At 41.7% G+C, this 25,362-nt stretch overlaps 1 protein-coding gene and 1 non-coding gene across 7 annotated transcripts in view; both read right to left on the reverse strand.

Moving 5' to 3' along the window:
* Window positions 1–25,362, reverse strand: part of TULP4 (TUB like protein 4) — a 235,332-nt gene that overhangs the window by 62,698 nt on the left and 147,272 nt on the right. For all 6 annotated transcript variants that reach the window (XM_032407560.1, XM_032407561.1, XM_032407562.1 and 3 more), the window contains 2 exons: window positions 21,059–21,187; window positions 7,141–7,302 (listed from right to left, as the gene is read on the reverse strand). In XM_032407560.1, the coding sequence (XP_032263451.1) occupies window positions 7,141–7,302; window positions 21,059–21,187 (291 nt within the window). The remainder of the gene's footprint in view (window positions 1–7,140; window positions 7,303–21,058; window positions 21,188–25,362) is intronic.
* On the reverse strand, window positions 1,738–1,844 carry LOC116634796. Its single transcript, XR_004300038.1, has one exon. It is a non-coding gene; the product is annotated as a U6 spliceosomal RNA (small nuclear RNA).

Below are 25,362 nucleotides of genomic sequence, written 5' to 3' on the forward strand. Positions count from 1 at the left end.
ATAAGTAAGGCAATATTACTAACTGTGGGCAAAGCCAACAGTGCACAAGGCAGACAATGCAACCCTGGTTTTGTGTGCCCGTCGTCTGTGAATCGCACTTTGAGCACAGAATGACTAACCGTGGAGACGGGAGCACGCTGGGAGGCTGGGTATGGAAAGGGGCATTCCAAGAAAGCCAGCTTCTCATTTTCCAGGTAGGAAGTTAGTAGAGAACACCTGAGTCCAAAACATCAAGATCTGACAGAACAAGCCCATCTTTCAGAAATATGGAGAGAAACACAAAGAGTTACAAGTGGCTGCCTCGGGGAGCGGGGATCAGGGAGTGGGAGGGATAGCACAGGGAATGAAAAGGTGCCGGTATTTTGTTTGTTTTTATATATTTTTCATTATAAGCCTAGTAGTACTATTTGACTTTTAAAAACTACTGCTTTTAAATTTAATAAACAGTAAAAATAAATAGAAAGAGAGACCAGACTCATATGTTTATCTTATAGACTTTCCCTCAAAAACAAAATGTAAGACATAATCCCCATTTCGTATCTAAAACAGAAGTGGAATTGCCCGGGGATCTGGTCTGGGTGCTCCAGGCCCCCTCCTCCCTGAAGCTCACTCCATCCCCTGCCCTAGGAACGCAGCTCCACAGAATTCTGTGAGGAACACAGTTTGCAAACCACGGCTGCAGGCAAAGGGAGATCTTTAAATAACTTCAAAGACTGGAAAAGTCACTCATTCCCTCACTGTTCAGGAACCAGGAAAGGGGCAGCCCAGCGCGGCAGAAGCGGCCACTGACAAAAAGAAGGAACCAGCCAGGGAGCAAAGCTGAAGATGGGAAGAACTTACAAGTCGCCAAGTCCAGCAGCCCTGTTACAGAATGCAAGGTGTGTCAGAGTTGAAACACTTGCCTTTAAGCTGGTCTGAATGTAACCATCTTTAGTGTTTAAATATAAATAAACAATCGCTGACACAAAAAGATTTAAGAAGTGGAATCACCAGGCGTTGGTGACTAAGTGGAGGGTGAAGACAAGGAAGAGGGCAAGTCCAGTGGAATTCCCAGGTTGGGTGCAAGTGATCAGCAACAGAGGAGGGGGCAGGGAGGAAGACTGACAAGCTAAGCTGGGACCCAGCTGGATTTGAGCAGGGTCCAGGCAGCGGGTGCTCAGCATGAGGGACAAGAGGGGCCGATGGCTCACGCAGCTCGCAGCCTGGGGAGCCTGCACGCTCAGGTGGGAGCTGACAGGCTCTGACAGTGGGAGAAATCACCCCAAGGAGAGAAAAAAGGGGAAATGCCCAACACTGGAGCCCTAGACAAGTGGACCAGGTGAGAACGAGGAACGAGCACGAGAGCCCGAGGTGGATGTGTGGGCTAAGGCGGCAGCTGGGAAGGCTTCCAGGAGCAGGGTATGAAGGACAGTACAGGGAAGAGGCAAGACAAGGCTGAAGAGGGACTGGCTTTGGGGGAGAGCACTGTCGAGAAAGCATGAGGCCTGGATATGCGCCCTGGGGTCACAGACGCCTCAGTCAGAGTGGGGGTGGGGGGCTGGGTGGGGCAATGTGAAGCCCCAGGCTTCTTGGAGAACAGGTTTCGCGAGAGGAAAGAGCCCCACAGCCCTGGAGGCCTCGGGAAAAGAGACAGGTCTGCCCGAGGAGAAAGCAGAAGCAACTAGAAGGAAAGGCCAACAGGCGAGGACTGAGATCCATGAAAAGGATCCCTGAGTCAGGGAGAGGGAGGAAGCTGCGAGGCCTGGATGAACCATATGGCATTTGTGTGTCATCCTTGCGCAGAGGCCCAGCTAAGCTTCTCTGTATCATTCCAGTTTTAGTGTATGTGCTGCCGAAGCGAGCACTGGATGAACCACACAGCATCTGATCTGGGGGCTGCACTGTGAGTGACAATGGGTATTGCTGACCTCCCTAAAGTGTACACAGCTTCGATGCCTCGGGATCCCCTTAAAATAAATCCAAATGGTTCAGGCACCCAAACTATGCATGCGCCACACTCCAGGAGCTGTGGTAGATAAGGGGTACCTGGGAAGAGAAAAAGACAAACCACCTGCTGGAGAAGCAGTTCTTGGCAGACCTCCTTGTACCCATGGCAGAAGGTGTTTCTGGGAGCTTTCTTCTTGCAAGGCGTTCTCCCAAGAAGGGCTGGAACTAGAGTTTTCTTCCCATACTGGTTTAGGTGGGCTCCTTCTTCCTCATCTAACCTAAATTCCTAGATGTGAGTCTGGGGTTTTTTCCTTCTGTCCCATCTTCCATGGACACAGATCCACCAAAGCTACTCGCTGTTCTTCTAGGAGAGTCATGCTCATGTCTACACACAAGGATCATGTGCTGGCATCTCTAACTCTCCTGATGGAAATGCACCTCAGGTTCTCAACAACCTTCTCTGGTTCAAAGGCTCTCAAAGTGAACTGATGTTCACCTAAGACTCAGAGAATGGTTAGATGGATGTGTGTAAATGTGTATGTCTCAAAGCACTTTCCTATATCAAGAGGCATGGTGTTCTCCCACGCCCCTGGATAACGTAGAGGGGACTAAGCATTCTCCTCCTACGCACTGTGCTGTGATGCTGGGTACTTCCTCGAAATGGCAAAAGCTTCACTGCTGCATTACTCTTGATCAACTTAGGACCCACAGAAATTTTTTCCCCAGTCATATTTATATTTATTTCTCTGACATTTTCTATTTATATCATTTGCTTTTTCTTCCAAGCCCTACCAAGACTGTTCTATTTATAAATACATCTCAAGTTTATCAAGCTAAATTTATGTAAGTGTCTTTTCTGTGAATTTTCTATTCTTTAAAATATTTGTTGAAGAGTCATATTTTTTATGAGGCTATGGACTGAACATTTGTATCCCACTCGAAATTCATATGCAGTAGCCCTAACCCCTAATGTGGCAGGATTTGGAGACAGAGCCTATAAAGAGATAATGAAGGTTAAATGAGGTCATAAGGATAGGGCCCTAAACCAATAGAATTGGTGTCCTTTTATGAAGAGGAAGAGATACCAGGGATGAGCACCCAGAGGAAAGACCATGTGAGGACACAGGAAAATGGCGGCCAACTGCCAGCCAAGGAGAGAGGCGTCAGGGCGCCTGGGTGGCTCATTAAGCGACTGCCTTCGGCTCAGGTCATGATCTCAGGGTCCTGGGATCGAGCCCCGCATTGGGCTCCCTGCTCCACGGGAAGCCTGCTTCTCCCTCTCCCACTCCCCCTGCTGTGTTCCCTCTCTTGCTGTGTCTCTCTCTGTCAAATAAATAAATAAAATCTTTAACAAAAAAAAAGGAGAGAGGCTTCAAGAGCAACCAAGCCTGCCAACGCCTGATCTTGAGCTTCCATCCTCCAGAACTGTGAGAGAGAAATGCCTGATGTTTAAGCCCTCCAGCCTGTAGAATTCTGTATGGCAGCCCAAGGAGACTAAGACAGTCTTCATCTACTATATAAACTCCAGGTAGAATCACCTTCCCTTCTTGCAATTTAATGGAAGACAAATTTTAGCCTGACATGAAACACATTGCTTGAAAAAATTCACTATAAGTATAGATGAAATTAAGAACAATAGTTTTGAAAAATAGTTTTGTTTTTACAAGAGTTCCATCAGACTCAGCTCTCCTCCTAGTGGGATAACAAGACATTATATGCCTTTTAATGTGGCTCAATGTGAATGATAGGGTATCACCTATTAACTATCCTTACCCAACCTGTTTAATCCAAACCTAATCTCAACCTAACTTCCAGATGATAGAAAATACAGAGGCTAGCAGAAGTTAAATGATACTATAGGTAAACAATCGTACAAGCCTAGACTGTAGAATATTCTACAAAGTAACCACACTAAACTTGTGAGAAAGGTAATGTCATTAAAAAAAAAAAAAAAAAGGAAATTTTTCTAGACTGAAGATGTAACAAACAATTGCTGTACATAACTTGGATCCCAGTTCCAAATAACAAAAAAAAGAAAGAAAAGCTTACAACACACACTTTTGTAACCATTAGGGAACTATGAAGTAGCCTGGATACCAGAAAATATCACTGCTAATTTCTTGGGGGTGATAATGTAGGAGGAATGATCTTATTCTTACGACAAGCATGTTCAAATATTTCATAGTGATGTGCACAATGTCTACAACTTATTTTCAAAAACAGTACTGCAAAAATGTGTGCGTGTATGAAGAGAAAGAGAGGGAGAAAGGGAGGCAGGAAGGGCGAGAGGAGGAGAGTGCACAAATATAGGAAAACATTAGTTGCTGAATTTAAGGCAGGTATATTCTTTCAACTTTTCTGTAATGTTTGAATATATGCATCAGAAAGTTGGGGAAGATGATCCCAAATGTGGCCTCTAGACTGTTTAGATCAGGAATCTGAAGGGGGAGGAACATCGAATCCTATGAGCTTCCAACATTCTATGCAAAGTGATAGACATAATCACATATGTACGTGTGCACATTTTTCCAGGAAAACGGTTCCCAATTTCCATCTGATATTTAAAGTAGTCTACAATCCCCAAAAGGGTATAGAGATCACCACTCTAAACTGAAGAAAATATATGACAAGTAGGAAAATACCTAGACTCTCAAACTCCCTTGTAAAATAGTACTGCTTATATTTTAAAAAGTTAAGAAACAACCTAAAATCCCGTATGATCAGCAGTATCTCAAGAGGGGAGGAGGTGGCTTCATCGTGGACAACATTTTACTCTATGTAAAGTGCAGGAGGTTCTCGGGGACAAGGGAGGAGACAGCCTGAGATGGAGGAGGCGCGGCTTTAAACATCAGCTCCCAATGGTAAGAGCTCAGGGCATTACATTTCAAATTGTCTTCATACTCTTTTCTCATTAATAATTTTCAAACCAAGCAAGAGATGTGAAAGAGTGACAGACAAGGAGGAAGGAATGTTATTTTTCCATGTCTCGGTTCAAATATGACTGACGGGAGTATCCCGTAAGGATCCTCACTGCTTCGGGGGTCTGCAACCTTTCGGAAAGGCAGTGAGTGCAGCGCTTTCCTTCAATGACATCCTACCTGTTAGCCCCAAATACAGACCCAATAAAAGCAGTTTTTCAGACAAGAGGTTGTGGGCCAGGAGACCAACCACCAGCCGAAGCCACTCTCTGATCCTGCAGACGGGTCTACAGAGCCAAGTCCAAGGGCCTCCTCCTGGCTTTAAAGCTGCAGCCCATCTGCTCTCCATCATGCCCACGACACCATGCTGTCTGCTATCCCAGCCACTTTGCCGGGACGCAGCACAGGATGTTTGGGGGCCCCAGCACCTCAAAGGCAGGTGCCAAGTCTTGCCTACTGTGCCCCTGGCGTGTCTGGGTCCTGTGCCTGTCACACGCCAAGTATGCTGTCTGCTGGGGACACAGGCAGGCAGAGCTCATCAGGGGATTGGGACATGAGCCTCCCACGTTCCATCCCTCGAGGCAAGGGAAGAATGTGAAGCCAAGACTTCCACTTCCACATTTGTAAGTGCTTTCACATCTGTTCACTCATCTGATCATTACAAAAGCCCCGGGGAAACAGGCAGGAAATAATTCACACCCCCCATCACAGAGGAGGAAACGTGCAGGGAGAGGTGTCTGGGCAAGGCCACTGAATGGGCTGCACCGACTTCTCAGAGCAGACTCCAGGGGCAGTAAACACCTGCAAACACACGTCACAGTAAATGCAAGTGCTTCTTAGAGTTACACGCATATGCTACTGGATACTTAGGAGCCTCAGAGCCATGGAAGAAACTTGGAGTTGCAACTGTTGCTTTGTAGCTCTCATAATAGTAATTTTGAGAAGAAAGAGAAAGAATATTGACCACTTTTACTCGAAAAAAAAAATGGACACATGGAATGTTTAGTGATTAGTGGAAAGCAATTCAGTAAAAAAAAAAAAAAAAAAAGAATGAAAAGAAAAAAGATTCAAAAATTAAAGTTATGATTCCTTATTATACTGCTTGCTTTTACCAATATTAAACTAAAATCTCTGCTACGAAATGTCCTGGCATTTTCTGGATTTTGTTGTGCTTGGAAAACATAAGCTTCATATTTACAAAGGTTTTACCTGGCCAATCTTTTTATTTAAAAAATGAATTATCAATATATAACTTTATTAGGTTATATATTATTTTATCATGAAAGTAAAACAGATACATTAAAGAAAATTTTAAAATTGGGTTTTAGAAAATGACCCAAAAGCTCTTCACTGTAAAACAACCGACCTGTGGCATTTTGTCTCCTTCCAGGTCTTTCTAGCATGTGGATGGGTTTCCTTTGGTTGTTTTATGACATGGTAATCATACCACCTACACCATTTCATATCCTGATTTTTTTTCCCTCAACATTATATCATAAGAGCTCTTTCAGATTGTCTTCATAACCAGAACCCACAATTTTCTGAACTACTTATTATATAATCCTCTCAGTGGTAATACCACAGTTCACTTAATCATTCTATTTTTAGACAAGCAGGCTGTTGCTGAATTTTTACTATCATAAATAATGCTTTAATGACTATAACTTTTATTTTCTTCCCTTTTGTTTCTTTTAGATAAATTCCTGAAGTATATTACCAGGTCAAAGTGGACAACAATTTTTTAAGACTTTTGACATATTCTGCCCAAATTGCTTCCCCAAAGGTCTAGTACACATTATTACCAGCAATGAATAAGAATCCTTTGATTGAACTCTTATCATTAACCAGTATATCATCTGTATCATTTTATTATTTTTTGCCAGTAAGTGAAACTATATCCTCACTATGTTATTTTGCATTTTTCTCCTAAAAATGCATACTTTTCCACCATATGAATACTGACTAGCTGAACTTCCTTGGTGAATCATTATGTCCATTATCCATTTACCAACTATTTATATAGATTTAAAAGTGTATTTGTAAGAATATTTTCTATAATTAAAATGTTAACTCAATGTTTACCATATTGATGGGAAATATTATTTCTCCAATCTATGGTTCACTTAGTTTTTAATTTCCACCTGGACATATTCATTGTTCTTCACTTTTGTGATGCAAGGCGCTTCTGAGCCAGCTTCCCCCATCCCTACCCCTTCCGTGCGTGACTGTATGCAATTCACTTCCTCCTCACCTCACACGGTTTTAACATTACACACCCACATTTAAGAGGCTTTACCTGTTGGTCATCAGGAGTCCATATGCCACATGTGATTTGACTTTCCAAGTTGATCTCAGATGACCAGTGTCTTTGTCCGCTGACAGAACCAACCAGGACAAACCCATCTCGATATGAAATAAGTGCTTGAGTCCCATCATGGCTCCACGTGAAATCACTCACCTTTGAGACACACATAGACAAAAAGGTGTCAATTTGTAATCTGAAAGGGAAAGCACTTTTATCAAAGGCTACAGTCATTAACTTAGCCTTTGGCTAAGAGTCAGGTGGCCTTAAAGAAAATATATAGAATATATGTATTGTAACACTAATATATAATATAAAAGATATAATTTGAAAAGCAAGTGTCAGTGCAGTGCTAAGTGCTTCACATATGTTAATTCTTTAAGCCTTGTTCGTGGGAGGTGTTATCATGCCCATCTTATGGAGAAAACAGACACAAAGGTGATAGGTAACATCCTTGATCACACACATCTGGTGAATGGCCTCACCAAGAATGATCCAGTGCCATTGTTCTATGACCTCCCACCTACAGTAACAGATTCTCCATTAGTGTCTCTGGGTCACTTATCAAAATAGTAAAGTTCTCAGTTTCTTATTATATAACTTTCTCAATCTTGCTAACAATATTCCCTTAATCAAAATGAAAAAAAAAATTTAACTGGAAAAATCACATAACACTTATCAAATGCATTTATTGAATTCATTCAAGTAACCACATTTTTAAAATCTTTTAATCTATTACTGTAGTGAATTACTTCTATGGATTTCCTCAAATTATATTACCCTTGCATGCCAGAAGCAGCCAAACTTGGAGGTGAAGTATTGTCTTTTATAGACACAGTTGAAGTTGGTTTAGTAATGAGTTTAGAACTTCTACAGCTGTATTCATGAGTGAAATAAACTTATGATTTCCTTTTTTGTAATGTCTTTGTCTGGATTTATCAAGGTTATGCTGACCTCTCAGAATGAGCTAGAGAGTACTTCCTCTTGTCTCACTGCCTGGAAGAATTTGTATAAACTGGGACGACCTGTTGTTTGAAAGCTTGGTATAACATGCCTATAAAACTATCTGGCTCTGAATTTTTTTGTAGGAAGATTTTTAATCATTGCTTCAATTTACTTAATAGTTTTAGTATTAGTCAAACTTTTAAGCTTTTTACTTCTTCTTGAGTCAGTTCTATTAAATTATTTTTAAAAAAATTTCCAGTTTATGTAAGTTTTCCAAACTGTTGGCAAGTAGTTGCTGATAGTATTTATTATCTTTTTAAAAATCAACTTTATTGAGGTATAATTTATATACAATAAAATAAAGTTCCCCCTCAGAAGTCAATCCCCTACCTTCACCCTTGGTCCAGGGCAACCAGTCATCTAATTTCTCTCACTAGCTGCTTATTCTTGAATTTTACATGAATGGAACTGTATAATATGTTCACTTTTGTGTATGGCTGCTCTTACTCAGTAAAATGGTTTGAGAGTATTCTAAATTCTTGTGTGCATTAACAGTTCATTCCTTTTCACAGATGAGTACTATTCCATTGTATAAATATACCACAATTTATTTATCTACCCAAACTGCCAGGCATTTAGGTTATTTCCAGTATTTGGCTATTATAAAATTGCTATGAACATTCACATGCAAGACTTTTTGAAGACACATGGTTTCATTTCTCTTGAGTAAATAAATACCTAAGAGTGGAATTAATTGCTGGATTGTATGGTAAGTGCATGCCTAACTGCATAAGAAATGACCAAACTATTTTCCAAAGTGGTTATGCCATTTTATACTCCCACCAGGAGTGTATGAGAGTACCAGCACGTCCACTCCTCACCCGCACTTGGTGTTGTCAGTCTCTTTTATTTTAGCTATTCGAGTAGGTACATAGTGATAGAACACTGTGCATTTCTCCAATGTAGCCATTTTGAGCAACATTTCACATGCTTATTGATTATTTGCACATCATCTCTTGGGAAATGTCTGTTCAAATCCCTTGCTATATGTATCTATTCATTCATTCATATATATGTGTTATGTGTATGAATATTCATACAGATGTATATATTATGTCTGCGTATATATGAATATATGAGTTTTCAACCTTATTGTGTGATAAAAATTCTAGATACAATCCTTTGTCAGGTATGTGTGCTGCAAATAATTTCTCTTACTCTGTGGCTTGCCTTTTCATTTTCTTAGTGGTACCTTTCAAAAAGTAAAAGTCTTAAGTTTTGATGAAGTCCAGTATCAATTTTTTTTCTTTCATGCTTCATGCTTTTTGTGTCCAATCCATTGAATGTTTACCTAATTACCTAATGTTTACCTAATGTTTACCTAAAGGTTGCAAACCCAAGGTTTCCAGAGAAGTTTAGTTTTTACCTGCACATCTGCAATTTATTTAGAGTTAATTTTTGTACAGAGTGTAACGTCAGAATCAAGGGTTTGTTTGTTTTTTTTTTAAGATTTTATTTATTTGAGAGAGAGAGAGAGCGAGCACAAGCGGGATTAGGGGCAGAGGGAGAGGAAGAGGGAGAAGGAGACTCCCCACTGAGTGGGGAGGCCCCCGACATGGGTCTCGATCCTAAGACCCTGAGATCATGACCTGAGCTGAAGGCAGGCGCTTAACTGACTGAGCCACCCAGGTGCCCCAAGGGTTTTTTTGTTTTTGTTTTAAAATATAGACATTCAGTTGTTTCAGCACCATTTGTCAAAGATTATTCCCTGGATGTTACCTAGAGTTATTACGGTGATCCTTTCACAATATGGTTGACCTTTGAACAACTCAGGGCTTAGGAATGCTGACCCCTATGCAGCTGGAAATCCACATGTAACTTTTGATTCCCCCAAAACTTAACTATTAATAGCCTACTGTTGACCAGAAGCCTTACGAATAGCAAAAAAAACAGTCAATTAATACATATTTTGTATGTTATAGCTATTATATACTGTATTCTTAAAATCCCGTTAGAGAAAAGAAAATGTTATTAACCAAATCATAAGGAAAATACATTTACAGTACTATACTGTATTTCTTTAAGTTTTTATTTAAATTCTAGTTAGTTAACATAATGTAATATTAGTTTCAGGTGTAGAATTTAGTGATTCATCACTTAGATGCAACACCCAGTGCTCATCACAAGTGCCCTCCTTAATCCCCAACAGCCATTTACCCCATCCCCTGCCCACCTTGCCTCTAGCAACCTTCAGTTTGTTCTCTATAGTTAAGAGTCTGTTTTCTGGCTTGCTTCTCTCTTTTTTTAAAATTTGCCCCTATTTCATCTGTTTGTTTCTTAAATTCCACATGAGTGAAATCATATGGTATTTGTCTTTCTCTGACTTATTTTGCATAGCATAATACTCTCTAGCTCCATCTATATCGTTGCAAATGGCAAGATTTCATTCTTTTTTATGGCTAAGTAGTATTCCATTGTGTGTGTGTAATATATACCACATCGTCTTTATCCATTCATCAGTCGATGGACATTTCGGCTCTTTCCATTATTTGGCTATTGTTGATAATGTTGCTATAAACATCGGGGTGCATGTGCCCCTTCAAATCAGTATTTTTGTACCCTTTGGGTAAATACCTAGTAGTACAATTGCTAGATTGTAGGGTAGTTCTATTTTTAACTTTCTGAAGAACCTCCACACTGTTTTCCAGGGTGTCTGTACCAGTTTGCATTCCCGCTAGCTTTGCAAAAGGGTTCCCCTTTTTCTGCATCCTCATCAACATCTGTTGTTTCCTGTGTTAACTACAGCCATTCTGACAGGTGTGAGGTGATATCTCACTGTAGTTTTGATTTGTATTTCCCTGATGATGAGTGATGTTGAGCATCTTTTCGTATGTCTGTTAACTATCCATATGTCTTCTTTGGAAAAATGTCTATTCGTATCTTCTGCCCATTTTTAAACTAGATTATTTGTGGGGCGCCTGGGTGGCTCAGATGGTTAAGCGTCTGCCTTCGGCTCAGGTCATGATCCCAGGGTCCTGGGATGGGATCGAGCCCCGCATCGGGCTCCCTGCTTGGCAGGGAACCTGCTTCTCCCTCTCTCTCTACTGTTCCTTCTCGCTCTATCAAAATAAATAAATAAATAAAATCTTTAAAAAAAATAAATAAACTAGATTATTTGTTTTTGGGTGTTGAATTTTGTAAGTTCTTTATAGATTCTGGATACTAACCCTTTGTCAGATACATCATTGGCAAATTATCTTCTCCCAATCTGAAGGATGCCTTGTAGTTTTGTTGATTGTTTCCTTTGCTGCGCAGGAGTTTTTGATGAAGTCCCAACAGGTTTTTTTGCTTTTGTTTCCCTTGCCTCAGCAGATGTATCTATTAAGAAGTTTCTATGGCCGATTCAAGGAGGTTACTGCCTATGTTCTCCTCTAAGATTTTGATGGTTTCCTGTCTCACATTCATTTCATCCATTTTGAATTTATTTTTGTGTATGGTAAAAGAAAGTATTTTAGTTTCATTCTTTTGCATGTAGCTGTCCAGTTTTCCCACCACCATTTGTTGAAGAGACTGTCTTTTTTCCACTGGATATTCTTTCCTGCTTTGTCAAAGATTAGTTAGCCATACAGTTGTGGGTTCATTTCTGGGATATTTATTCTGTTCCACTGATCTATGTGTATGTTTTTGTGCCAGTACTCTACTGTCTTGATCACTACACAGCTATGTAATGTAACTTGAAGTGATGCCTCCAGCTTTGCTTTTCTTTTTCAAGATTGTTTTGGCTGTTCAGGGTCTTTTGTGGTTCCATACAAATTTTAGGACTGTTTGTTCAGCTCTGTGGAAAAAGCTGGTGGTATTTTGATAGGGATTGCATTAAATGTGTAGATTGCTTTGGGTAGTGCAGACATTTTAACAATATTTGTTCTTCTGATCCATGAGCATGGAATGTTATCCATTTCTTTGTGTCATCTTCACTTTCTTTCATCAGTGTTTTATGGTTTTCAGAGTACAGATCTTTTACCTCTTTGGTTAACTTTATTCCTAGGTATGTTATGGTTTTTGGTGCAATTGCAAATGGGATCGATTCCTTAACTTCTCTTTCTGCTGCTTCATTACTGGTGTATAGAAATGCACCAGATTTCTGTATGTTGATTTTGTATCCTGCAACTTTACTGAATTCATATATCAGTTCTAGCAATTTTTTGGTGGAGTCCTTTGGGTTTTCTATATAGAGTAGCATGTTGTTTGCAAATAATGAAAGCTTGACTTCTTTCTTGCCAATCTGGATGCCTTTTATTTCTTTCTGCTGTCTGATTCCTGTGGCCAGGCCTTCTAGTACTATGTGAAATAACACTGGTGAGAGTGGACATCCCTGTCTTGTTCGTGACTACAGAGGAAATGTTCTCAGTTTATCCCCATTGAGGAAGATATGAGCTGTGGGTTTTTCGTACATGGCCTTTATGAGGTTGAGGTATGTTCCCTCAATCCCTACTTTGTTGAGGGTTTTTTTAAATTATGAGTGGATGTTGTACTTTGTCAAGTGCTTTTTCTACATTTATTGAGAGGATTATATGGTTCTTATCCTTTTTTTTTTTTTTTTCATTAATGTGGTGTATCACATTGATTGATTTGCAAGTATTGAACCACCCTTGCAGCCCAGGAATAAATCCTACTTGATTTTGATGAAATGATTCTTTTAATGTACTGTTTGATTCAATTTGCTAGTATTTTGTTGAGAATTTTTGCATCTGTGTTCATTAGGGATATTGGCCTGTAGCTCACTTTTCTAGTGGAGTCTTTGTCTGGTTTTGGAATCAGGGTAATGCTGGCCTCATAGGATGAGTTTGGAAGTTTTCCTTCCATTTCTATTTTCTGGAATAGTTTGAGAAGAATGGGTATTAACTCTTCTTTAAATGTTTGGTTGAATTCCCCTGTGAAGCCATTTGCCCTGGACTTTTGTTTGTTGGGAGATTTTTGATTACTGATTCAATTTCTTTGTTGGTTATCAGTCTGTTCAAGTTTTCTATTTCTTCCTGTTTCAGTTTTAGTAGTTTATATGTTTCTAGAAATTTATCCATTTCTTCCAGATTGTCCAATTTGTTGGTATATAATTTTTCATAATATTCTCTTATAATTGTATTTCTGTGGTGTTAGTTTTTATTTGTCTTCTCTCATTTGTGATTTATTTGGGTCCTTTCTCTTTTCTTTTTGATAAGTCTGGCTAGTGGTTTATCAATTTATTACTTTTTTCAAAGAACAAGCTCCTGGTTTCATTGCTTAATTCCACTGTTTGTTTTTTTTTATTTTATTTGATGTCATTTATTTCTGCTCTAATCTTCATTATTTCCCTTCTGATGGCTTTAGGCTTCATTTGTTGTTCTTTTTCTAGCTCCTTTAGGTGTAAGGTTAGGTTGTTTATTTCAGATTTTTCTTGCTTCTTGAGGTAGGCCTATATTTAGTTCCCTCTTAGGACTGCTTTTGCTGCAGCCCAAAGGTTTTGAACCACCATATTTTCATTTTCATTTGTTTTCTACGTAGTTTTCAAATATCTTCTTTAGTTTCCTGGTTGACTCATTTTTTCTTCAGTAGCATGTTGTTCAACCTCCACGTATTTGTGGTCTTTACAAATTTTTTCTTGTGGCTGACTTCAAGTTTCATAGCGTTGTGGTCAGAAAACATGCATGGTATGATCTCAATCCTTTTGTACCTGCTGAGGCCTGATTTGTGACCTAGTATGTGATCTACTCTGGAGGATGTCCCATGTGCACTTGAAAAGAATGTATATTCTGCTGCTTTGGGATGACTGTTCTGAATATATCTGTTGAGCCCATCTCACCCAGTGTGTCATTCCAAGCCACTGCTTCCTCGTTTTTCTGCTTAGACAATCTGTCCATTGATGTAAGTGGGTTGTTAAAGTCCCCTACTATTATTGTATTATTATCAATGAGTTCCTTTATGTTTGTTATCACTTTATATATTTGGATGCTTCCAAGTTGGGGGCATAAATATTTATAATTGTTAGATCTTCTTGTCGGGAAAGTCCCCTTTATTGTGATATAGTGCCCTTCTTCATCTCTTGTTATAGTCTTTGGTTTAAAATCTAGTTTGTCTGATATAAGTATTGCTACTCTGGCTTTCTTATGACACCTATTTGCATGATAAATATTTCCCCATCCCCTTTCAACCTGCAAGTATCTTTAGGTCTACAATGAATCTCTTGTAGGCAGATTTTTTTATGCACTGTGACACCCTATGTCTTTTGACTGGAGCATTTAGTCCATTTACATTCAGTATAATTATCAATAGATACGTATTTAGTGCTATTTTATTACTTGTTTTGTTGTTGTTTCTGAACATTTTCTCTGGTCCTTTCTAGTCTTTGTCACTCTTGGTCTTTCTTTCCCACTCAAAGAGTCCCCTTTCATATTTCTTCCAGGGCTGGTTTAGTGGTCAAAAACCCCTTTAGTTTTTGTTTGTCTTGGAAACTCTTTATCTGTCCTTCTATCCTGAATGACAGTCTTGTTGGATTGAGATTTTTCCCACTTAGCATGTTGAATATATCATGCCACTCTCTTCTGGCTTGCAAAGTTTCTGTGGAGAGATCTGCTGCTAACCTTTGGGTCTATCCTTGTGTCAGGGACCGCTTTTGTCTTGCTGCTTTTAGGATTTTTTTATCACTATATTTTGCAAATTTAACTACAATATGTCTTGGTGTTGGCCTGCTTTTGTTGATTTTGATGGGAGTTCTCTATGCCTCCTGGATTTGGATGTCTGTTTCCTTCCCCAGATTAGGGAAGTTTTCAGCTATGATTTCCTCAAGTAAATCTTCTGCCCCCTTTTCTCTCTCTTCTTCTTCTGGGACTCCTATGACATGAATGTTACTAGGTTAGATGGAATTACTGAGTTCCCCAAGTCTACTCTTGTGATCCGTAATTTTTTGTTGTTGTTCAGCTTATTTTCTGTAATTCTATCTTCTATATCACTTACTCATTCCTCTACTTCTTCCATCCTTGTGGTCATGACATCCAGTCGGTTTAGAATCTCAGACATTGCATTTTTCATTTCTGCCTGTTTTTTAGCTCTTTTATCTCTGTGGTAAAGGTCTCCCTGAGTTCTTCCGTGCTTTTCTCAAGCCCAGTGAGTATCCTTATGACTGTTGCTTTAAATTCTGCATAAGGCATATTACTTAAATCTGTTTTGATTAGATCTCTGGCCATGACATTTTCTTGTTCTTTCTTTGGGATGAATTCCTCTGTCCTGGCATTTTGTCTAGGTCTCTGTCTTCTCTGTGCTAGAAAATCCTGTTATGTTTCCTGCTCCTGAGAGTAATGGCTTTATGAAGAAGAGGTCATACAATGTCCAGGGCCCAGTGCTTCAGAAGTGTCTCTGGTGTGTGCTGTATGCGCACTGCTGCTGTGTTCTGGCTGCTCTGTCCCTCAGGTCAGTCATCTACAGAAGCTCTCCTTGTCTGCAATGGACAGTGTTCGGACCTTGGCCAAAGTGTGGTGAGTTTTAAGTGTGTGTACTCTGGTCTGCTTGTTAAATGAGACCAGATGCCACTTCCACTAGAAAAGAAGGCTTGCAGAACTCTATGGTTGGTAGACATGGTGTGTGTGTGGGTTTCTGCTGGTCTTCTGGGGAAGGGACCCACGATGTGCTCATCGTTAGGCACACTTGGCGGAGAAAAGCAGTACCAGCAGAGTGTGGGGCGGGGGCGGGTGGGAGGCAGGGTTTGGCATTAGCAGGGTAGTCAGCCAGTGCTGGCACTGTGCTATTTACTGAGGTTGGTTTATGCAGAGGGGCGGGGGAGGGGAACGGAGCCAGCCAGCTCCTTTGTCCTGGGCGAGGGGAGCACGTGCTCGCTGCTCTCAGGGAAGCCCTCCCAGAAGAGCAAATAATTTTCCTTCATGCATCCATGTGTTTTTCATATCGCTGTTTTCACACTGTCTCTAGGTTGCCTGCCTGCCTGGAGCAGTGCAGTGCACTTTGGGCTCTATCCCAGCTAAGCTGGCTGACTTTCAAAACTCCGAACTTTAGGGACCTGGTGTGATGGGGACCTGCACTGGTCTTGTGGTGGAGGGTCTCGCTGTGCTGGGATGATGCAGGTTTGACCCAGAAAGGCAGTCACACCAGAGCATGGGGGCATGGGACTTGGAGCAAAGCAGGCTAAAGAGCTAGTGTCCAGGTTAGCCGCCCTCAGCAAGTGTCTCTGAGCCTATGCTCAGGGGCAGGGGAGGGAAATGGCACCCACTGGCTCTTTTGTCCCCAGAGAGGCAATGCTACCTCTCACAGAGGCGCTCTAAGAAGGGGGGACAGTTTCTCCCTGTGCGTCTTAGGTGAGCCTCAGACCCTGCCATCTGCCTCGGGTTCCCTGCCTGCCCTCTCTGCAGGAGTAAGGCCGCACCCTGAAGGCTCTCTCCCAGCCACGCCACCACCTCTAGAACTCCAGTCTGTGAGCCCCACTGGGTGCAAAAAATCATGAAAATCAGCCTCTCTCGTTTTCCCAGCCAATGGCTTTGGGGATGTGTTCTCCTTGTACAATCCCATGCACTCTTCTCTCTCCCACCTTTCTCTGAGACCAGGGCTCCCTCCCTTCTGCAGCACCAGCAATCTGTTTCTCCTCCAAACCATGTCTCCACACTTCCTACCTTCCTTGATGTGGCCTCTTTTCTCCCTCTAGTTGCACAGTTTGTTCTGTCAGTTCTCAGGTTGATTTCTTGGGTATTCAGAATGATTTGACTGATAATTATTTAGCTGTGTCTGAGGGACGAGGCAAGCCTAGGGTCCTCCTATTATGCCACCATCTTAGCTCGACCCCCCGCCCTTCTCTCTGTACTGTGTTGAGAAAAACCCACGTGTAACTGGACCTATGCAGTTCAAACTGTAGTTGTTCAAGGGTCAACTGTATGTACAAATATCAAATCGTTATGCTGTATACCTAAAACTAATATAATGTTATGTGTCAATTACAGCTCAATAAAAAAAAAAAAAAAAAGACTACTGTTTCCCCCACTGAATTACCTTTTAATTACTTTGATTACCTGGTAATCTCTATAGTTATACCTACCTTTTCATTCATAAAACTGTTTTAGGTTGCTTTTACTTGGAAATGTTTAACTTTCTTTAAAATCGGTGACATTACTGGACATATCACATTTCAGATAAAAATAAAATAAATGGACAAACACCAAGAGGACATAACATTTGCTGTTTTCCCAGCAGGGGTTACAGGTTTGTATTCAGTGGTTAACATGTCTCCACCGTGACAATGGCATGATTTGTGAAATAGCTCTTCAACAGCTGGTCTGAGGTTACTGAAAAAAGTTGTTTGCTTAGTAGGGTAAACTCAAAACCCTGGTTTCACTGACTCTACGTTTCAACTAATTACACTATTTAGTTTTTCTTACGAAACTTAAAAACATTTTTTAGAGATAACATTAATTCTGCAATAAAATTTAAAGTCTTTTCATTTTGCAAAAGTAATGCTACTTATTTACATGCATTCTAACTCATTCACCTTGGAAGAGATCTGTACTAAAAAGAAAAACATCCTACTAGAGGGTGGAAGGGTATGGCCAGTGAAAAGAAGCTTCCCCAAGACACCACCGGTCATGCAGTCAGAGAAAATGGTAACAAAGGATGTTTCCGTGAACTCACTGGGTTTATTAAATTAGGTCAGCGTAGAGTGTTAGGAATATACCACAACTGGAAAAATAAGAACAAGGGAACTGATACCCAGTGCTGTAAAGAAAATAAGCAGGAAGCCCCCCTCCTTGTGGTTGGCTTTCAGTGGCAGAGGCTGTGTGCTCTTGCCTCACCGAGCACGGTGTCAGACACGGATTAACTGCGTCTGAGCACCAGCCTGGTCAGAGCTCGGCCCGAGGCAGCTTTCACCACAATGGCCAATGCGTGCGTGGGGCACAGCCACCCTTGGTGACTAATCCTACACAACAACACACGCACTATTCCAGACTCACTGTCGAAATAAAGGATTCATAATCATTTCCTGAAAAAGAAACTGTTAAAACATCACTTAGCTTTGGCCAAACGTTTGATTCCTTTATAACACTGCAAGTCATGCTGTGTAACGTGCATCACCTGGCACTTCCTCTAAAAAAGTCTTATTTTTCTCTGAGCAGATTTTAAGGATCCTCCTCGTCCAAGCCACAAAACTGTCCTTCCTCCTACCAGGCACTGTTTCAGGGGCACAGACGGCCAGTACTTCTTCAACCAGTGAGTCATCATCCCCAGGGCATGATGTTTCTCTACTCAGGTAAGTTCTGATGCCAACACAATTCAAAGCAACCAAATCTTCCCGAGAAAGAAGTGTTCACTGTTGACGACTGCTCAATGGGTTTCAAGGTTTGCAGAATCAGAGTTCCATACAACAAAATTATAAAAAAGTCTAGATCAGATCACAGGTACAGTGATTACTTTTTGAACATGGCAGGGATAGGCATTTGTGAGATTCCAGGTGCTTCCAGGTGTTCTACGGTCCATATGAGTTTATTCACCTCCAGGTCTGAATTCATCCTCCCTTTCTTGTTTCTAAAATGTTTTGTGCCAAATTCTCAATGAAAAGAAAAGCTGAGGGATATGGTGGTAGTGGAAACCACACAGCTGCTATGTGGGGATGACAGAAGGTTCCGTCCTCAGACAGGCTACCGTCAGGAAAAAACAGTGTGGTGGCAGCAACGCTTGGCTGGTGGGGCTGGACTCTCTAACGGTAATGAAGTCTGAGCTCTTTTGGCTATACTATGAATACACGCACTTCTGCTAAAAGAGAAAAAAGTGTCTTGTCTGGGAAGAAGACAGTGTGACAGAGTGTTCTGGACTCAAACCTGGCCTCAAATTCTGCTTCACCACCCATGAAGTTCCCTGGGCAGCTTACTCAACCTCCCTGACCAGTGTTTGTTCCTTCCATTAACTGAGAATGGCATCTGCCCAGTAGGGTTCCTGTGGAGACTGAGAGACAACACATGAAAACGACGAGCACCTAGTCAGAGTCTGTCCTAGCTCCTCGTTGTGGTCTTTCTCAGAGCAATGCTTTAGAGACCTCTAGTCGTCCAAAGTCTGAAGACATGTCTGACTCGATCGCTGGACCTAAGGAAATGAGTTCATGCTCTGGTGGATGGGAGAATGAGAGCATTTTAGAGACCCTTACAGACGAATTCAGAGAAGTCTCTCCACTCCACAGAAAGCCACAAAGTGTTGCTGCCTCAAGGCCTGAAGACAGTCTTGGTGATGACATTATGACACTATTTTTTTTTAAGATTTTATTTTAGAGAGAGAGAGAGAGAGAGAGAAAGAGAGCGTGCGCGTGCGAGTTGGGGGAGCAACAGAGGGAGAGAATCTCAAGCAGACTCCCCAATGATCACAGAGCCCAATGTGTGGCCCAGCCTCCCAGCCCCAAGACCACAGCCCAACCGAAACCAAGAGTCGGACGCTCAACCAGCTGAGCCACCCAGGCGCCCCGACATCATGGCTGTGGTTAGGGGTACGAGGTCGCAGTGCCTCATATACTATAGGCACTAGAGCAGTGTGAGGTGACAACTATCAGGTACAGTGTCCGAAGTACTTTCTACGTTCAATCTTATTTAATCCTCCTAGTGATCCTCTGAGGCAGGAGGCATTAGAGTCCCTATGCAACAGATGAGAAGACTGAGGCACAGAGAGTAAGTATCTCCTACTAAGAAATCATGGAGTGAGACTCTTGGTCTGTGTGGTCTGACTGCAGAGCTCATGCTCTTGACCACAATGTCTACCCTCCGGGTAGCATGAACGTCTCATGCTCATGGGGATTTCCTCATCTGTGGCTCTGTATTAAGATGGCTGGTTAGTAGTCACAGGGAGGTTCTACCTCTTCCTTTTTTCACTCCATGGAGGTATACAGGCAACTGATGAGGCCTTTTCAGAGTCAGTCAAAATTATCACATTTACTCTACCAAATACATGAACTCACACAAAAGAGAATGTTCTATTTTACCTAGAGGTAGATTTGTCTTCTGTGATGACAACTTACAAAGACCCTTAGTATAATAGTAACTGCTAATGATATCTTTGTTCCTTGCAATTTTGTGTCACTTCACTGGTCATATTTTTAGACTTGGGGAGCTTGTAGCTTATTTAAGCAACAGATGGGAGAAAAGAGGGTGAGAATCCACTTCCTGAGAAATGTATAGAAAGGCAGTCACAAGGAAACCATCCCTGGAGTGGTAAAACAATCTAAGACAGCCCTCTTGGAGAAAGGTCCCCTGAGGACTTGGTTCTGAAGCCAGAGGGGATGGGACCTGTGTTCCTAAGTACACGAGAGGAGACACGGAGCTCCACACGGCCCATCATCACAGGGGGAAGAGGGAAGAGCCAGATCTGTACCAGAAACCAGAAGAATCTCTGGAGCAGGTTTAAAAATAGCATCACTCAGCAGGGAGTCCCTGGAGCGCCTGTTTTCCTCAGAGCAGAGACAAATTTGTATCAGAAAGGAAGAGCTGAAGGATGACAACAGGTGGCCACGCTAATTGAAACCTGAGAGAAAAGAGTGTTAAAAACTCAGCTTGATGAGGAGGTTGTGAGAACAGTTCGTGTGGAGCTCCCTGCCAGAGAACTATGAAGATTACAACACAGGGAAAGTACCTTTCAAAGGGAGCAAAGAAGTGATATGCCCTAAGGACTTCAGAGATCCAAATTTAACATGTAATCACAACAATGAATGGTAAAAAATGATTTCACAGGTTTAATTAAAGCTTAAAACTTGGAGAGTTCTCACAACAGCAGAATAGTTGAATAGAGAAGTATGATCTTTCTCTTTTTATCAAGTAATATACTCAAGAGGAATGAGAAGCAGGATTCTAGTTTTATTTATTTCTACTCCACCTATTTCTGGAAGGAGCTTCCATTTGTCCTGGAATACATACTCTGCATTCTCTCTCCAGCAATGTCTCACTGGAAGAGACTCCTGCCCACTCACCTGAGCCCCTCGGTCGTTGACCAATTCCACAGACCACCTCCCTTCGTACTGAATCCACACAAATATCCCTCCATCTGCGTCACATGTGGCCAGCTTCTGGTATGGCTCATTCCACCTCACCAGCACAACCTAGAAAATAACCAAGAAGATATTTACCACAGGTAATGAAGCAGCAGGCCAGAAGAACGTCTCTGAAGAGATGAGGCTTCAGAACCAAAGAGAAGGCATTGTCCAGGGGAATGAACGGCTGCGGGCAGGTGTGGGGATTAGCAGAGAGCGCAGGGCACAACCCACAGGTGGCAGAATCACAGGGAACTAGACCCCCATGACAAGGCTTCCTGATAAATGGCAGACACCTGAGCAAACAATAAGCTGTGGCACAAAAATGCCCATTCCCACAAGTGCAAGAACAGTTCAGCATCTAGAAAACTTGGAAAAAAATACAGTTGCTATGCCTCAGCTATGTAATACTTATCACAGAGGAAATAGGAAGAAATTATAAGCTTCAAAATTTGTGAGTATAACAACTTAATTTTTGACTTTGAAAAATTCTGATCCTGGACAAATCACTCTCATCTTTCTCAACTATCACTCCCTCGTCCAAAAGGTGGACCCTCTGGTAGGTGTTCTGTGGGATTAGGTAAATGCCCAAGGAGCCCGAGGGCAGGGCTCACAGAGTCCAATAAAACCAGTAAGTACACAGGGCTATGAAGTGGTCCTGGGAGCTCATGAACCACAAAACGGTACCCTGCCTTCACTGTGGGAAATGTTCCCCCAGTGTCACCTGACTGGCCTATGCCGGTGATAGTGAGGAATTCATTCATTCAGTCAGACATCTGGTTCGTACTTACTAGGTTCACACTGTGTGACACTACGTGACCAATGCCCAGATGGAGAACACCAGACCCCACACTCAGGAAGTCAAAAGTCCATCCGGTAGTCAGAACATCCATGGATGCACAGACATATACTAATAATGTGTGTCAGTCAAACGAGCACTGTCATTACCCAGCCAGAGCATAGCTGCTGTTCATAAGAAAGATCTGAATCCCGTCTCCCCCCAGGACTTCACTTCATAACCCTGATGAACACGCAGCACCAGAGTAAATGGTCTCCACATTCTAAAACAGCAAGCAAGTAAGGCCAAGGACAAACTGTCAAGGACCTCTGCAATGGCCAGACCCCTCCTCACGCCCCCCTGCATCCAAACCACAGACTAACACAAAAGTCCTGTCGCTTCTCAAAGTCTTTCCGTTGGTTTTCAGGTACCAGAGAGCTGGACAGGCCCCCAGCCTTGGTCTGCCACACTTGCGTAATAAAATCTAAGAGGAAATTATTACCCCCTTGAAATGTAAGGGTATTGTAGCTCTTTTTTTAAAACTCTGCAAAGAATCAAAAAACAGCTGTGAGGCTGCAATCCTTTGAGACCTGGCAATCACCAGGCAAATCTCACCTAGTTGATGGCTCCCCTGCCAAAGTCAGCTTTCACGGATGCGGCTGCCAACCCCGCCCTCAGCAGCCCCATCCCACTTTCTCTCTCTGCTGGACCTGCTGCCTCACTCTGGTCACAGCTCTGCAACTGCAGCACGTACCCCATCCTCCCTAACCCCTGGTTTATACACACACCTCCCCACTGAGCTGTGCACCCGAGGAAAGGGACAGAGGCAGGCTCATCTTTGAATACTGACACGCAGTAATTCTGAGTGTGTTGTGCCAAAGAGTAATACACAATTAGAAGTTATGATCCTTATTCAATTATATCTTTGAACTATAAAAGTTTATTGAAAACTACGTCCAGAAGGCTATTTTCAATGCCCAAAGGCATTTTAACAACAGCCAACACTACTTGCCTCCCTACTATGAACTGTAGGTGCTGAGGATAGAGATTAAGACATCTTTGCACTCGTGGAGTTCAGTTCACTGAACAGACGTAATATAGTGCTCTAAATGTAGTTACAGAGTTGTGAACATACACAGGAGGGGGCCTCAACACAGGTGGATTGGGGGGTGGGGGACAAACCCAGATTCATTTTTTTAAGTCCAGTTTTTTAAATTCTCTATTAAATAAATAAAAATAAAATTCTCTATTTAAATCACTGATCTAATTAAAAAACAACCAGTAACATCATCAACAACAAACGTCTTTAGATGACACTGAATGTGTCATAAAGTTTAGAATTTCCAAACAGTCGATCAAGGCCAGTTTCATAAACTTCTTTCAGATCCACAATGACTTGGTCCGAGCACTGCAATCCACAAACGTGCATGCAGCTCCAATTTGGTCCTTAAAGACACACAGTTATTGTTCAAGCCCACAATCACTAGTGTACTTCAGAATGGCCACCATAGGAGGGAATAGGACAAATAATGCATGATATTACACAACTGATCAGTTTTTAAATTATTTCCTTAAGTTAACATAGAGCCCATTCATCTGCTATGGCCTTCCCTATAGATAACATTTGATGACACGGTGTCGTATTTTAGAAAATAAAAGCTGGTCACATTTTCTATACTTTTGCCTTTCTGCCTTGAACATCCATTGCCAGGTATGGTTGAATATGAGGTTAACATCGATCATAAAACCCCTCTTCTTCATGAAAACAGCCATGGAGTCGCAGCATGACACAGACACAAAAGAGCAAAGGCAAAAAATATTTTAGTTATTTTTCACTTTAAAGATTTCTGCGTCTTACGACAACACAGTAGTAGTTGTTGAATAAATAAAAGGTTCACAGACTCAGTTTCATCTTTTTGTAGTTCCTGATCAGTGCAGAGGCAGCAGTGGATGCGAACGCGGTCCCCATCTGCACACCTCTGCTGTGAGTTCTAACCAGTGTGGCTGAATAGGTGGGTAGCTCCCCTAAATTAGAGAAAGAAATCTTTCCAGTGATTCTTGGTTTAAAAATAAAGTCAAACTGCTAATGTTGTTTCCCTGGATTAGAATTCTCATTTCCTCTCTCGTCTACAATTCATAGCTGCCTGCCTTATCTCCCAGCAGCTTATTTCCTGTTCTCCAAGTCCTTCCGGTCAAGCTGGCAACGTCAGGACATCCCAGAGTGCTGAGAAACTACCAACCAGGGGCCCAGCCGCCCGCAGTACGTGGCGGGGTGTTCAACCTCCGCCCAGGCATTCTAAGGCAGAGCTCCCCTTCTCTTCTTAAAGGAAACGGGGCTCCAGTTTACTCTCGGCACAAAAGAACTCGGGCGTTGAGGGCACCAGCTGAAGGGTATGTTCTACTGAAAAGTCAGAAGATAAGCTAAATACTGACGCAGGTCTTTGATTATTCAAAAAAAATGCCAACCTGTCGCTCTCTCCAATGTTAGACGAACATTCTATCATTTTATAGTTACTGTTATGAATAAATATTTATTGAGGACTATTAAAGGTATAGAAATCTACATTAAAAATATAGGGCAGGTCTGCTGAAAGTCTATTTGGGATGTAATCTAATGCTCTAAGTAAGTCACCTCATTTCCTACACCCCATCTATTTTTAGGGAGAACAAACAAGTGTCAGTTAACCCATCTCAAAGATGTTCACCTTTTCAGGCAGAAATCTTTTAAATGGTGTTGGGAGACACAAATATAATTCTATTTTATAGAAATGTACAGGAAACCACCCCAGTGAATGACCAGTATCACCAATGCTTGGAAATATTTCCCTCAACCTAAAAAGAATGTAATTTGAATGAACGCTAAATACAAATAGCTCAAGTAATAAATCCCTGTGATTATCACCATTCAGTTTTTCTTATTCTATAATTTTGGTTAAGTGAAACAGAAATAAGTTCAACTGTGCCAGTTTAAGTTTAGATACATTTAATAAAACAAAATGAGTTTTAGAAATGATATGAATTTTAGATACAGTTAATCATTCTAACAAAGAACCAAAAGCGTCTTGAAATGGAAGCTGGGAAAAAACTCAACAGGCATAGTGGTTTTCCAGACTGACGCCTGCCAGCACAAAGGGCCGGGAAGTGCTCTGGGGGCGCGTGCAAGCTCTGGACCTGAGTCCTGGCCTTGCCATTCACCAGAGCAACTCGCTGACTGACTTGGGGTCCTCTTCTGCCCATGGGGCAACAGCAACACATCTTTCTAATGTGTGTGAGGAGTATGTTGAGAAAGGAACTTAGCACCGTTCCAGGCACACAGCAAACACCCAATCAGTGAGAACGCCATATTATTCAAGTGTGAGCTAAAAATTCCAGAATAGAGAGACGAGTTCAGCACAGCATTTACATGTATAGTTTCGTCTTCTTTGATAGAAGATAAAGAGTTGGAAAGTCAGTCCCTCTTCCCAGG

Source organism: Phoca vitulina, unplaced genomic scaffold (genome assembly GCF_004348235.1).
Source record: "Phoca vitulina isolate PV1807 unplaced genomic scaffold, GSC_HSeal_1.0 scaffold9, whole genome shotgun sequence".
Taxonomy (NCBI): domain Eukaryota; kingdom Metazoa; phylum Chordata; class Mammalia; order Carnivora; family Phocidae; genus Phoca; species Phoca vitulina.